Source organism: Helobdella robusta (assembly GCF_000326865.2).
Source record: "Helobdella robusta unplaced genomic scaffold HELROscaffold_23, whole genome shotgun sequence".
NCBI classification, from domain to species: domain Eukaryota; kingdom Metazoa; phylum Annelida; class Clitellata; order Rhynchobdellida; family Glossiphoniidae; genus Helobdella; species Helobdella robusta.
Genome location: NW_008704216.1, coordinates 900,331 through 913,114, shown reverse-complemented (window position 1 = coordinate 913,114; position 12,784 = coordinate 900,331). Strand labels below are relative to the sequence as shown.

At 33.8% G+C, this 12,784-nt stretch overlaps 1 protein-coding gene across 1 annotated transcript in view; it reads left to right on the top strand.

Moving 5' to 3' along the window:
• The window catches only part of HELRODRAFT_191640 (hypothetical protein), a gene marked incomplete at both ends in the record, with an annotated part of 5,085 nt that extends 1,766 nt beyond the window's left edge, over window positions 1–3,319 (top strand). Inside the window, 4 exons of the mRNA XM_009018925.1 lie at window positions 1,230–1,291; window positions 1,451–1,617; window positions 2,425–2,690; window positions 2,733–3,319. Coding sequence (XP_009017173.1) covers window positions 1,230–1,291; window positions 1,451–1,617; window positions 2,425–2,690; window positions 2,733–3,318 — 1,081 coding nt within the window. The remainder of the gene's footprint in view (window positions 1–1,229; window positions 1,292–1,450; window positions 1,618–2,424; window positions 2,691–2,732) is intronic.
• Between the last annotated feature and the right edge of the window lie 9,465 nt (window positions 3,320–12,784).

Below are 12,784 nucleotides of genomic sequence, written 5' to 3'. Positions count from 1 at the left end.
ATACTATTACTTAGATGGTAATTAATTAATCATTAATAATATTATTATTATTACTATAAGTAGTAAAATTTTTGCTGTTTATGTAAAAGTAAAAGTCGTAATGGCAATAAAGGATTGGCAATAATGAAGCCGTAGAAGTAAGTTGGATTGCATCTTTTTAGGGATATTGTTTTAAAAAGTTTCAAATATTTAAATTAAAAATTCTTTCTTTTTTTTCACTCAATCGCTCGTTTATTAATTTATTTATTTGTTCATCTATTCGTTCTTTCATTCGTTCAATTTTATTTGTTTGTTCGTTCGTTCATTCATTCATTAGTTCATTAGTTCATTCATTCATTTATTATATTTTTAAAATTCATCTTTTGTTAAAATAGTTACAACATATAATATTAGCCTATGCATAATTCTTATTAACTCAATTATTCAATCATATTTCTTACTTATCCCATTTTCAGGAATAATAATAATAATAATAATAATAACATAATAACATCAACAACAACAACAATAATATTAATAATCAGAGTAATAATCATAATAACAACAATATTATTTCTAATAAAGCAAGGGTAATGATGAAAACAAAAAGATCGAATTATTACGAGCCATTTATGAAGCCCTTCAACCAATCAGCAACCGTCTACCAGCCAAATCAATTTCAAGCAATTTCATTGGCTGGCCGGACGAGCCCTAATTCTCCGGCGGCCAATCAGAGCGTTTTCTTTCGGTGGTGTTGCTGCTGTACCTGCTATTGGTTGGTAGATGTTTTTACACACATTTGCACACGTATATACACACAAATTCACACACGCACATACACACACACACACACACACACATACCAGTACTTCAATGAAACAACGAGACTTTAACAGTAGCTGTAAAGTATCTCCAGAAAGTCATCTGTCAATCATACAACCGTGAGTTAATAGTAGTAGTAGTAGTAGCAGCAGCGGCAGTAGTAGCAAGTAGTAGCAGCAACAATAGCAGTAATTGTAATAGTATTGTTTATTTTCCTAATTGCATTTATACTAACAGTTTATTACTATATCTAAATCAATCAAAGTATCATACAATTTGTTCTGATTTTTTTCGTAAAATTTGCTGGGATCTTCTTGCATTTTAATCCAGTAACTGCGACACCGGAAAGAAGAACCGGCCTCTCTAAGCTATCATGCACCATTAGTATTATTATTATTTGTCAAATCAGATTTTTTTTCACTCGCTAGAATCACTCATTCCGAAGTTGTGTCATGGGGACAGTCGTTTGAAAAGTTACTGCATAGCAAAAGTAATTTTTTTTATTTAAATTCTATCATAATAGTATTAACAATTAAGTTATTTACATATAAAAAGAAACACTACACACACACACACACACACACACACACCACACACACACACACGCACACACACGCACACACAAACAAACAAACAAACAAAAATACAGAAGGCCAAGAAGTGTTTCGGCAATTTTTGAGGTCGGAGTTTAGTGAGGAAAATGTTCTCTTTTGGTTGGCCTGTGAAAATCTGAAACAACAGACGGTACCCGACGTAGTGGAGGAGCTAGTTAGAACCATCTACGATGATTACATCTCCATTTTCTCGCCTAAAGAAGTCAGCGCTAGATAAGTTTTTTTTTCAAGTTTTTAATGTTTTAGTAGATGTCTTTAGTGTTTTTGGTAATTTGAATGAGGGAAAGAATGAAGAAATGAAATAAAAAAAGATACAGGCGTGAAGATAGCCAGAATGTGCTGAAACGCCGTTAAAAACGCATCTCAACAACAACAACAACAATAATTTGATTGTTGATGCTGTTTGTTTGACCGTTTCTATAGCTCTCTTCTTCTTCTTTCTCGTGTCTTATCCTTTCAAGACATTGGCGACCATCGACCTCCACAAAACCCGATCTTTAACACTCTGTAGTGGTTGAAATGTGGTGATATTCAGCAAGTGACACAAGGACTTCACGAACGTTGTTCATTGTTGACCGCGACCTCTTTTCCCTGCAATCTTTCCAGTAGTTGTTAGATTTTCCATTCCTTCCTTCCGCATGATGTGACCAAAAAATTTAACTGCCCCCGTTGGATTATCTGCTGTAATTTTCTCTTTTCACAACCGGACTGTTTTAATACATCCTCATTCGAAGTATGAGAGGTCCAACTAATTTTCATAACTTTTCTCAAAAACCACATCTCAGTAGCGTTAATTCTTTGTTCCATTTCATTTAGAAATGGTTCAGGTAATCAGACTTCCGAGATAATTGAAGCTGTTGACTTGTTTCATTTGTGTGTGCGTGTGTGTGTTTGGTGATTGTTAAATAAACAAATCATCAATCAGCCAACCTACCAACCAATCAACGAACGACCTTCTAATCAACAAACAAACTCTTCCCATCTCAACCAAATCATTCACTAAAATTAGGTCAGCCTAGATTCAGAAGTAAGAGAGATAATCGACAAAAACATGCTGAAACCAAACAAAATGACCTTTGACCTTGCCCAAATTCAAATTTTCACCCTCATGAAACGCGACCCGTACCCGCGTTTCGTTGCGTCCAACCTCTACAAGCAGCTGCTCGAAGCTACCGCAGCTGTCGCCAGTGCCAACAGCTGCAGCAGCAGTAGTAATAACTATAATTGTAGTAATAATAATAACGATGATGTTAATGACAATAACAACAACAACAACAATAATAATAATAACAACAACAACAACAACAACAACAACAATAATAATAATAATAATAATAACAATAATAATAATTCTAATACCGATATTAATATAATTAGCGTATCGTCCAACATTAATATCGTTAATGTTACTACTGCTACTACAACTACCACCCCTACTACTACCGCTACTACTGCTGTTGTTGCAGCAGCTATTACTACTACTGCTGTTGCTACTACTAGTAACAACAACAACAACAATAATAACAATAACGCTCACGTGGTTTTTAATAGTACCTCTAAAGTATTGCCAATACATAACGCTAATAATAATAACAATCATAATAATAGCCAAAGCATTAATTGCTGTAAAATAGATAATAATAATAATAACAACAACAATAATTATGATAAAAACAATAATAATAATGATAATAATAGCTTAGTAAGTGATGATAATAAAATTAACGATCATCACAATGAAAAGAGTAAAAATTTGGTATATGATAATTGTATTCTTACTACTGCTACTACTACTGTTACTACTACTGCAACTACCATTACTACTACAGCTTTTACTACTACTACTCCTACTACTCTTATTACTTTTGCTATGGCAGCAACTTCTAATTTTTCTGTCGTCACCAGTACTTCTATTAATATTAATAATAATGGAACTAAAAAAACTACAACAGCTGTTTCGACGACTTTTGCTGCAGCTACTGATGCTACTACAACTGCCGCTCTAGCTTCTACTACTACAACTGCTGCTACTACTACTTCTGAAACTACTATCTCTACTACTTTTGCTACAAACTCGACAATACCATCCTCAAAAAGTACTGGTTTCATTTCATACACAAGTAGAAGAAATAGCACCAACAATAACTTTTATAGTATTAACGACATTGTTAACGTTGGCGATGATGACCTTATAAAAAATTCTTCAAACATCAACAGCATCATCTTCAACAACAACAACAACAGCAACAACAACAACAGCTGCAGCAGCAACAGCTCCAGCCGCACCAACACTAATTTCATCAATAATGATAAATGTAAAAAGACTCGAAGTAACAACATCAACAACCTGAGAAACATCAACAACAAAAACATCAACAACAACAACATCAACATTAAAAACAACATCATCAACAACAACAGTTTTGGCATTTTGTCAACTTTGAAAACTTTACAGTTACAAAATTCAGTAGAAATTTCGTACCTAACAACTTATAATAACAGTAACGATGATGACGACGAAGACGAAGATGGGACGAATGAGTGAAGAAAAAAGGAAAAGGAAGAAAGATTGAATTAGTTAATGAATGAATGAACGAATGAACCATCAAATAAATGAATAAATAAATGAAGAAATGAGTGAATGACCGGTTGAATAAAAGATGAGCTTCGTTGTTTTGTATTTTTTTCGGTTTTTCAATCTTCTCTCTCTCTCTCTCTCTCTCTCTTTCTCTCTCTCTCTCCCTCTAATTCTGTTTATTTAAAATCAATTTATTCATCTATCTATGTAGCTCTACTTTTTAATACATCCTGATAACATAATTAACCGAAACATAGTACTGTTATTATTATTGTTGTTGTTATTTAGTAGAGGCACGGCCTTAACTATATATATATATATATATATATATATATATATATATATATATATATATATATATATTATACACATAATTTTATATATATATATAAATGAATAGTGGATAAACGGATGAACAAATGAATGAACGAACAAACGAACGAACGAAAGAACAAACGAACGAACGAATGAACGACAAATACACACATGCAAGCATGTAGATAATGTCTTTCAAAGTAACCGTTGTTCATCGCCCTTCAACGCTAATTGTGACAACTATTATTGCTATAATATAAATTTATTACAATGATAATAATAATAATTTTTATTATTGTTGATGATTTGTCTTTTTCCTCTACTGCCTCTCATTAAACAGTATTATTTTAATTATAAATATTCTTGATGGTGTTATTATTATTATTATTATTGTTTAGTGCATCCGTATTTGAAAAGTTGTCAAAAACACTTGATTAAAAAGGTTTGTAGTCATTTTTGTATGTATGCGTGTGTTTCTGTATGTATGTGTGTATGTATGTATGTGTGTGCGTGTGTGTGTGTGTATATGTATGTGTGCGTGTGTGTGTATGTATGTGTGTATGTTTGTGTGTGTGTGGTGTGTATGTATGTGTGCGTGTGTATGTGTGTACGCTTGAATTATTATAGAACTTTCCAAACAAAAGAATTAAAAAAATAAATAAATATAAAATAAATATGAAATAATTAAATAACAGAAAATATAAAATAAAGAATTAAAAAAATGAGACCAAGTTCCAAGAGAATGCTACGAAGCGTCTTATCTGATTTCAACATGTTCTCGGCTCCTATATTTCACCAGTTCCATTCATACATTCTTATCACTCCAATCATCGACATCAATAAATAACTTTATTTAATGTATATAAATTATCATGGGTGTTATTATGGGTGTTATTATTACATAATCGTTATTATAGGTTGCTTAACAAGTATATATTAACCATACTAAGATGAATTTAACGAAAGCTTACGGACTTCCTGATGGGATGGTTTGAGAACGTCTTACAGGTTTATCTTGTTGAATTCCAATGCCATGGAGATCACTCCTTTTCAACTAAAGAATTGACAAATGAATATATATATATATATATATATATATATATATATATATATATATATATATCTTTTATATATATCTTTTATTTCATTTCTTTTACATAATATACTTAAAATCAATCCAATCATTCACATCTGGGAAGAGTTTATTGACTTAATGTTGTTGGTTTTTGATTGTGTCACCATACACTAGTATATATTCTTGACAACCGAGCTATTCAAGCTAAGTTGACATCGACTAGCTGATTCTAAATACTGATATGTAGGCTGAAATTATTCCAAGAGAATTCAACCCCTTCATGGAAGGCTGCTCTTCTTCACTTGTATGTTTTCTAAAAAATGCGATTCTCTTCCTTTTTCTTGGTTGCATTTTTTTAGCGTAAATACTCTCGAACATAGGTAGCACATGTATGTATGTATTTATGTATGCATGCATGTATGTATGCATGTATTTATGTATGTATGTATGCATGCATGCATGTATGTATGCATGTATGAATGTATTTATGTGAGTATGTGTGTATGTTTGTGTGTGTGTGTGTGTAGTGTAGACATTATATAAACCTTGGGAGATATTTCTCTATTGTTGTTGGTTCGTTTCAGTTTTTTTGTGTATTCGAGAGAGATGTAATAATTATAATTATAAATAATTATTATTATTATTAATAAAATAACAATAATAATATTTTATTATTAATAATATTAATTTATATATTCTTTTTATTATTTATATCGAAACAAATGGCTGAATAAATCGTATTTTAGTGGCTGAAAGTCTTAGTGTGATAATAATATTAATAATAAATAATAATAATAATAAATAATAATAAATAATAATAATAAATAGATAATAATAATAATAAATAAATAATAATAATAATAAAACGTTATTGGAAAGAGTTTTTCTGAACAAAAACCTCACAAAATTCAACACAAAAAACAACAACTACTGATACTATTACCAGTACAACCTCTCTCATGACATCATCATCACTACCACCCATCATAACATCATCACCATCATTACCACCAAAAGTTTCAACATCATTATCACCACCGTCTCATGACAATTGCCTGTATTGGACCGCTCTGTGCGGACGGAACTATCCATTCTGGGTTGGTTGGACCTCTGAATGAGTGAATGAATGAATGAGTGAATGAACGAATGAACGAACGAACGAACGAATGAATGAATGAACGAATGAACGAACGACTGGATGAACAAATGATTAATTAACGAACGAATGATTAATTGATCGAAAGAATAATTCATTCATTCATCACTACACGAATTCACAGTTTTATAGCAGCATCTCGTCTATTAGTAACCATAAATAAATGATTGGACTGATTGATGGGTAAATGAATAAATAAATAAACAAACGAAAAAATGATTGATTGAGTGATTCATTCATTTATTCATCCATTCATTCCTTCATTCATCCATCCATCAATCCACTAATTCACAGAACTATAGTGGGGTAACTCCATCCGTAACGAGGCCCGAGATCCCCATTTGCTTTCAAAACACAGTCCTGACATGGCTGTCTTGCGGAATTCTCTGGATTGTATTTCCATTTTATATTTATTATCTTTGGACAAGATCCGGACCGGAAGTGGAGAGATGTGCCATGCTGAAGAGGAGCTGGTTGAATGTCTTGAAATTGGTTGGTTGGCTGAATGATTGATTGCCATGGTTGATTTGTTAATTCCATTTGTCGACGAACTATTATTGATGATTTCATCATCTGAAGATAACGACGGTGATGACGATGATGATAATATATACTAATAATAATAACAATAATAATAATAACAATAATAATAATAATGATGATGATGATGATGATGAGCAGGTTTTGACATCAGTCCAGCTGGTAATAGCGCTGGTTGAGATCATCATTGTTGGCTGTCTGGCTGACAGTAGTGATGTCTACTTTCAATTTATGCTGGCCTCCGCTGTCAGATTTGCAACTATGGTTGGTTGGTTGGTTGATTGTTTGGTTGATTGATTGATTGATTGGTTGGTTGGTTGTTTGGTTGATTGATTGGTTGGTTGGTTGGTTGTTTGGCTGGTTGGTTAGTTGATTGGTTAGTTGGTGGTAGGCTGGTTGGTTGATTAGTTAGTTATTTGGTTAATTGTTTGATTGTTACATTACAAATTTTGAAACCGAAAGGCTAAAAATTATGATGAAGACGATGAAGATCTGTATCATTGCTCATTGAAGATAATAATGATACAAATAGCGATGATGACGACGACGATGATGATAACTCTAAAAATAGGCGCGGGTTTTCACTAGGACTCGATTATTATTACAGACCTGTTTATAAAATAATTACACATAATTGTTTTTATGTTTCTAAACATCAACGTAAATTACCATTGCCGCTAATGTTTTGATACCCCTACTACTCTTGCTGTTACTACTACTACTATTTCTACTGCTGCTGCTGCTTCTACTACTACTGCTATCAGGGCTGGCCTTAGGCAGTAGTAGGAGGCCCTAGGCAAAGAAAATTTGGTGGCCAACCCAAATAACTTTTTTTAGAACCTGAATACAGCTTATCACACCGTACACAATACAGCTTGTGTACAGAATACACAAGGAAATTTTATACATATAAAAAAAATTTCAACTTGAATACGTTTTTGTTTTATGGTAATTTCTTGACGCATACTATTGGGATTAATTAAAAATGAAACAGTTAGGTGTATAAAATTAATTCATCGAAGTAGGATTTAAAAAAAAAGTTGTTGTAATCTGCTGCTACTACTATTACTTCTGCTGCTACTACTACTACTTCTACTGCTGCTACTACTACTTCTACTCCTGCTACTACTACTACAACTAATCAACCAACCATCCAACCAACCAACCAACCAATCCTACCAACCAGCCAACCAACCAATCATCCAATCAGATCACCTTAAAAATACATACACTACACAGGTTCTTGCCTGGATACTTATATCATTGGAATTCCCCAAAGCTATTTATACATCTGCAGTGTTCACACTATGGGGGATTGTCTACGTCATCATCAATGCCTTTTCGGTTTATTCTTTTGCTTTCGTTTACGAGAAAGGGGTGCGTTTTTTTTAGATTGTATAGCGCTTTATTAATTAACTAATTGTCTAGTTAATTAATTTTGCCGTTAATATTTTACTTTTTTCTCAATCAACCATTCAAATCCTAACTAAATCAATCAACCAATCGTACAATCAATCTATTAATATTAGCCAATCAATCAACCAATTGTACAATCAATCAATTAACTAATCAATCAATTAATCAACCAACCAATCAACCAATGGATCAACCAATCAATTAAACCAGGGAATGAAAAAATTTGAATACGTCTACTTCATCCTCTACTGCCTTTCCTACGTTCTCTCAATCATTCAACTTATCCTCAACGTCGGTTTAGTTGACCGAAAGGTCACCAAATGTTACGGACAGATTAACCTAGGCGCGACCTTGACCTCGTCCAGGGTTGACCTCATTAGCGAAAGTAGGTCAACCGTGAGTGGTTATGATGGTGATACAGTCGATGGAAGGGATGGTAATGATGTCGGTGAGCCGAGAAGTGGTGATGACAATGATGAGGTTAGTTCTGGTGATGATGATGATGAAAATGGTGATGATGATGACGACGATGATAATGGTGAGGATGATGGTGATGATGATGGTGATGATTTTTGCAGAGCTACGTTGAAAATTTTCCGACATTTGCCTCATGGCTGACCTTCTTCTGGGTCAATATGTAAGTTAATTAACATTTTTTAAATGTCAAGGCCGCTACTACTACTATCACTACCGCTACTACTACTACCACTACCACTACTACCACTACTACTACTACCACTACTACCACTACTTACTACTACCACTACTACCACTACTTACTACTACCACTACTACCACTACCACTAATACTACTACTACCACTACTACCACTACTACTGCTACTACTACAAGTACTACTACTACAAATAATAATCCAACTAGGATATTGTATAAGGGTCTTCTAAGGGACCACAGCAGCGACAACCTGCCAAAGTTGCCCCGCCAGGATCGTTGTTGTGTGGTGGTTCCACCATTTGAGGAAAAATTGAATGAAGAATATTCTAGAAATTTCACGTATGTGTGTTTGTGTGTGTGTGTGTGTGTGAGAGAGAGAGAGAGAGAGAGAGAGTCTGTCTGCCTGTCTATCTAACTGTCTGTCTGTGTGTATTTTTATGTATACGTGTGCATATATGCATGTTCAGTTGTTGTTCGTTTATTTAAATCGCTTATTGTAAGCATCATTATCACCGCAAAAACATCATCGTTATCATCATCGTCATTTTTATTATTAGTATTATTATTATAATTATCGTAATCATCATTATCATTACGTTTAGACCAAAGAATTTAAAATCCTCGATATATCAAAGTTTGTTGTTGAGAACACTGGCCCCATCTCTGATTGGCTGGTGCCTCGTCAGACTACTTAGCATCATCCTACTTATCGTTAACTTAGTCATCTTCAAGTGGGTTCTGATGATGATAATGATGAATATGATGATGGAGATGATGATAACGATCACTCACTCACTCACTGACTCACTGACTCACTGACTCACTGACTCACTCACTCACTCACTCACGCACTCACTCACTCACGCACTCACTCACTCAATCACTCACTCACTCAAAAACAGACAGCTGATAGCTTACGTAAAATCGCCTGACCCAGTAGCTACGCCCTGGCTGGGCTATTTATATTCTGTCTCCCTATTGGTTGTCGCCATGGTCCGAGCCCTCTGTGTCACTCATTGGCTGAACGCCTGCGACAGAATCGGCATGAAGCTGAAGATATTAATAGCTACAACCGTTTACAGGAAGGTGCTTGGCTGAAATATTATAATTCATGTTAATTAATATTCATTTATGTTAATTTTACTAGTGATTAATTACATCCATAGTTGATTGTTGACCTGCACAAATTGATAGATTTCTTTAATTAGTTCGGCAATTGAGTGGTTGGTTGATTGACGATTGATTGGTTGGTTGATTGATTAATTAGTTGATTGATAGATTGGTGAAGTGATTAAACTTTGACCTAAATAACTTTGACCCAGATGTTGAGGTTATCGAGTTCATGCGCCAGTCAAGATATGGACATTGGCTACATCAGTAACCTCATGTCTATCGATTCGCTCAAGTTGTTTCAGGTTGGTTGGACGGTTGGTTGGTTAAAAGATTGATTGAATAAATGATAAATTTATAAGTTTGATTGGTTGTTACCAAAGTAGTTGATTGATTGATTGTTTAATAGATTGATCACTTATATTTATCAATCAATCAGCAATCAATCAACTAATCAATCAATCAACAGTCAATCGATCATTCAATCAATCAACTAATCAATCAATCAATCAACAATCAACTAATCAATCAATCAATCGATCGATCGATCAATCAGTCAGTGCGTTCCTTACACGAGATAGTGACGATGCCAATATATTTAATTCTGGCTTTGATCTTTTTGTATTCTACTTTGAAAGTGGCTGGAGTTATCGGTATGTTTGTTTGTCTGTCTGTCTGTATGTATGTATGTAAAAAGAAATGAATTAATTGACTAATTCAATGAATGAATGAATTAATTAATTAATGAGTGGATAAATTATTTAGTGAATAAATCAATGAATGAATGATTGGCTGAAGGTATGGTCTGTCTAATCGTATTTGTTCCAACAACTACATTCATCTTGGCTCGACTCAACAAAAGACTTCAGGTAGAAATAAAAATTATTATTATTATATTATTGTTCTTTTGCTTTCTTCTTCTTTTTCTTATTATTATTGTTGTTGTTGTTGTTTTTGTTGTTGATGTTGATGTTGTTAATGTTTTTGTTGTTGTTGTTATCAGGAAAGGCAGATGCATTCTAAAGATCGTAGATTAAAATTCATCAGCGAAATATTAGCCGGGATTAAGGTTAATTGATTGATTGATTGATTGATTCAAATGATTGATTCAACCGATTGACTGAATGGTTGACTGGCTAATTATTTATTGATTAACAAACCAATCAACCAACCAACCAAACAGCCAAACAACCAACCAACCAATCAACCAATCAACCAACCAACCAATCAACCAATCCACAAACCAACCAACCAATCAACCAACCAACCAACCAATCAACCAACCAATCCACAAACCAACCAACCAGGTATTGAAACTGTATGCCTGGGAAGATCCATTCGAAGAGAAGGTGTGTTCAGCACGGACCAAAGAAATGAAATCAATATGGTGGTCGGCCATTTATAACGGTATCGGTACTATCGTCTGTCTGATTAGTCCATTTGTGGTTGGTAACGTAACTACTTTTACTACTACTACTACTTTTCATACTACTACAACTACTACTACTACTACTACTAATACTACTACTTTTCATACTACTACTACTACTGCTCCTCATACTACTACTACTACTACATATACAACCAAATATACAAATCCATTCGCACAAATAAACACACACAAACACACATACACATTTTTCAGGTTTCCTTAATAATCTTCTGCTACCACGTGTATGTGGATGGGCTTGCACTTGAACCCGGAGACGCCTTCGTATGTCTGTCGCTCGTCTGCATGCTTAACTGCAGTATATCTGTCATGCCGAGCTCTTTTGCTTTTGTCATACAGGTTTTTTGCTTTTTGCTATCATCATAATCAACACCATCATCATCGTCATCATCATCGTCGTTATCAGCATCATCATCCTTACCGAAACAATCATTATTATATCGCAATTATTATTATTATTATTATTATTATTATTATTATTATTATTATTATTATTATGATAGGGATATATATCGGTGAAGAAAGCTTCAACGCTGATGGACATGGACGAGGTGGAAGGCGACCTGAACAGGACGTTCGTGGAAAGAGGTGAATGAATGAATGAATGAATGAATGAATGAATGAATGAATGAATGAATGAATGAATGAATGAATGAATGAACGAATGAATGAATGGATGGATGGATGAATGGATGGATGGATGAATGAATGAACGAACGAACGAACGAACGAACGAATGAATGAATGAATGAATGAATAAACGAATGAACAAATGTATAAAAATATTGATCGATTGTGTGATTTAAAAGGACAAATATAATTTTTCAATTCAATAGAACCGGCGCCGTCAATCCAGAACTCCAGTTTCTCATGGGGTGGAGTAAAATCGCACATGAGAGAGTAAACATTTAATTATTCAAATATATATTTCCCTCTCTTCCTCCTCTCCTAATCCATCTCAACCACATAACTAATATCATAATCAGTCCCAGCGCTCTCAATATCTTCGTCATCGACACCCCACCCCTCATTAATATAAACGTCTCAATCATCC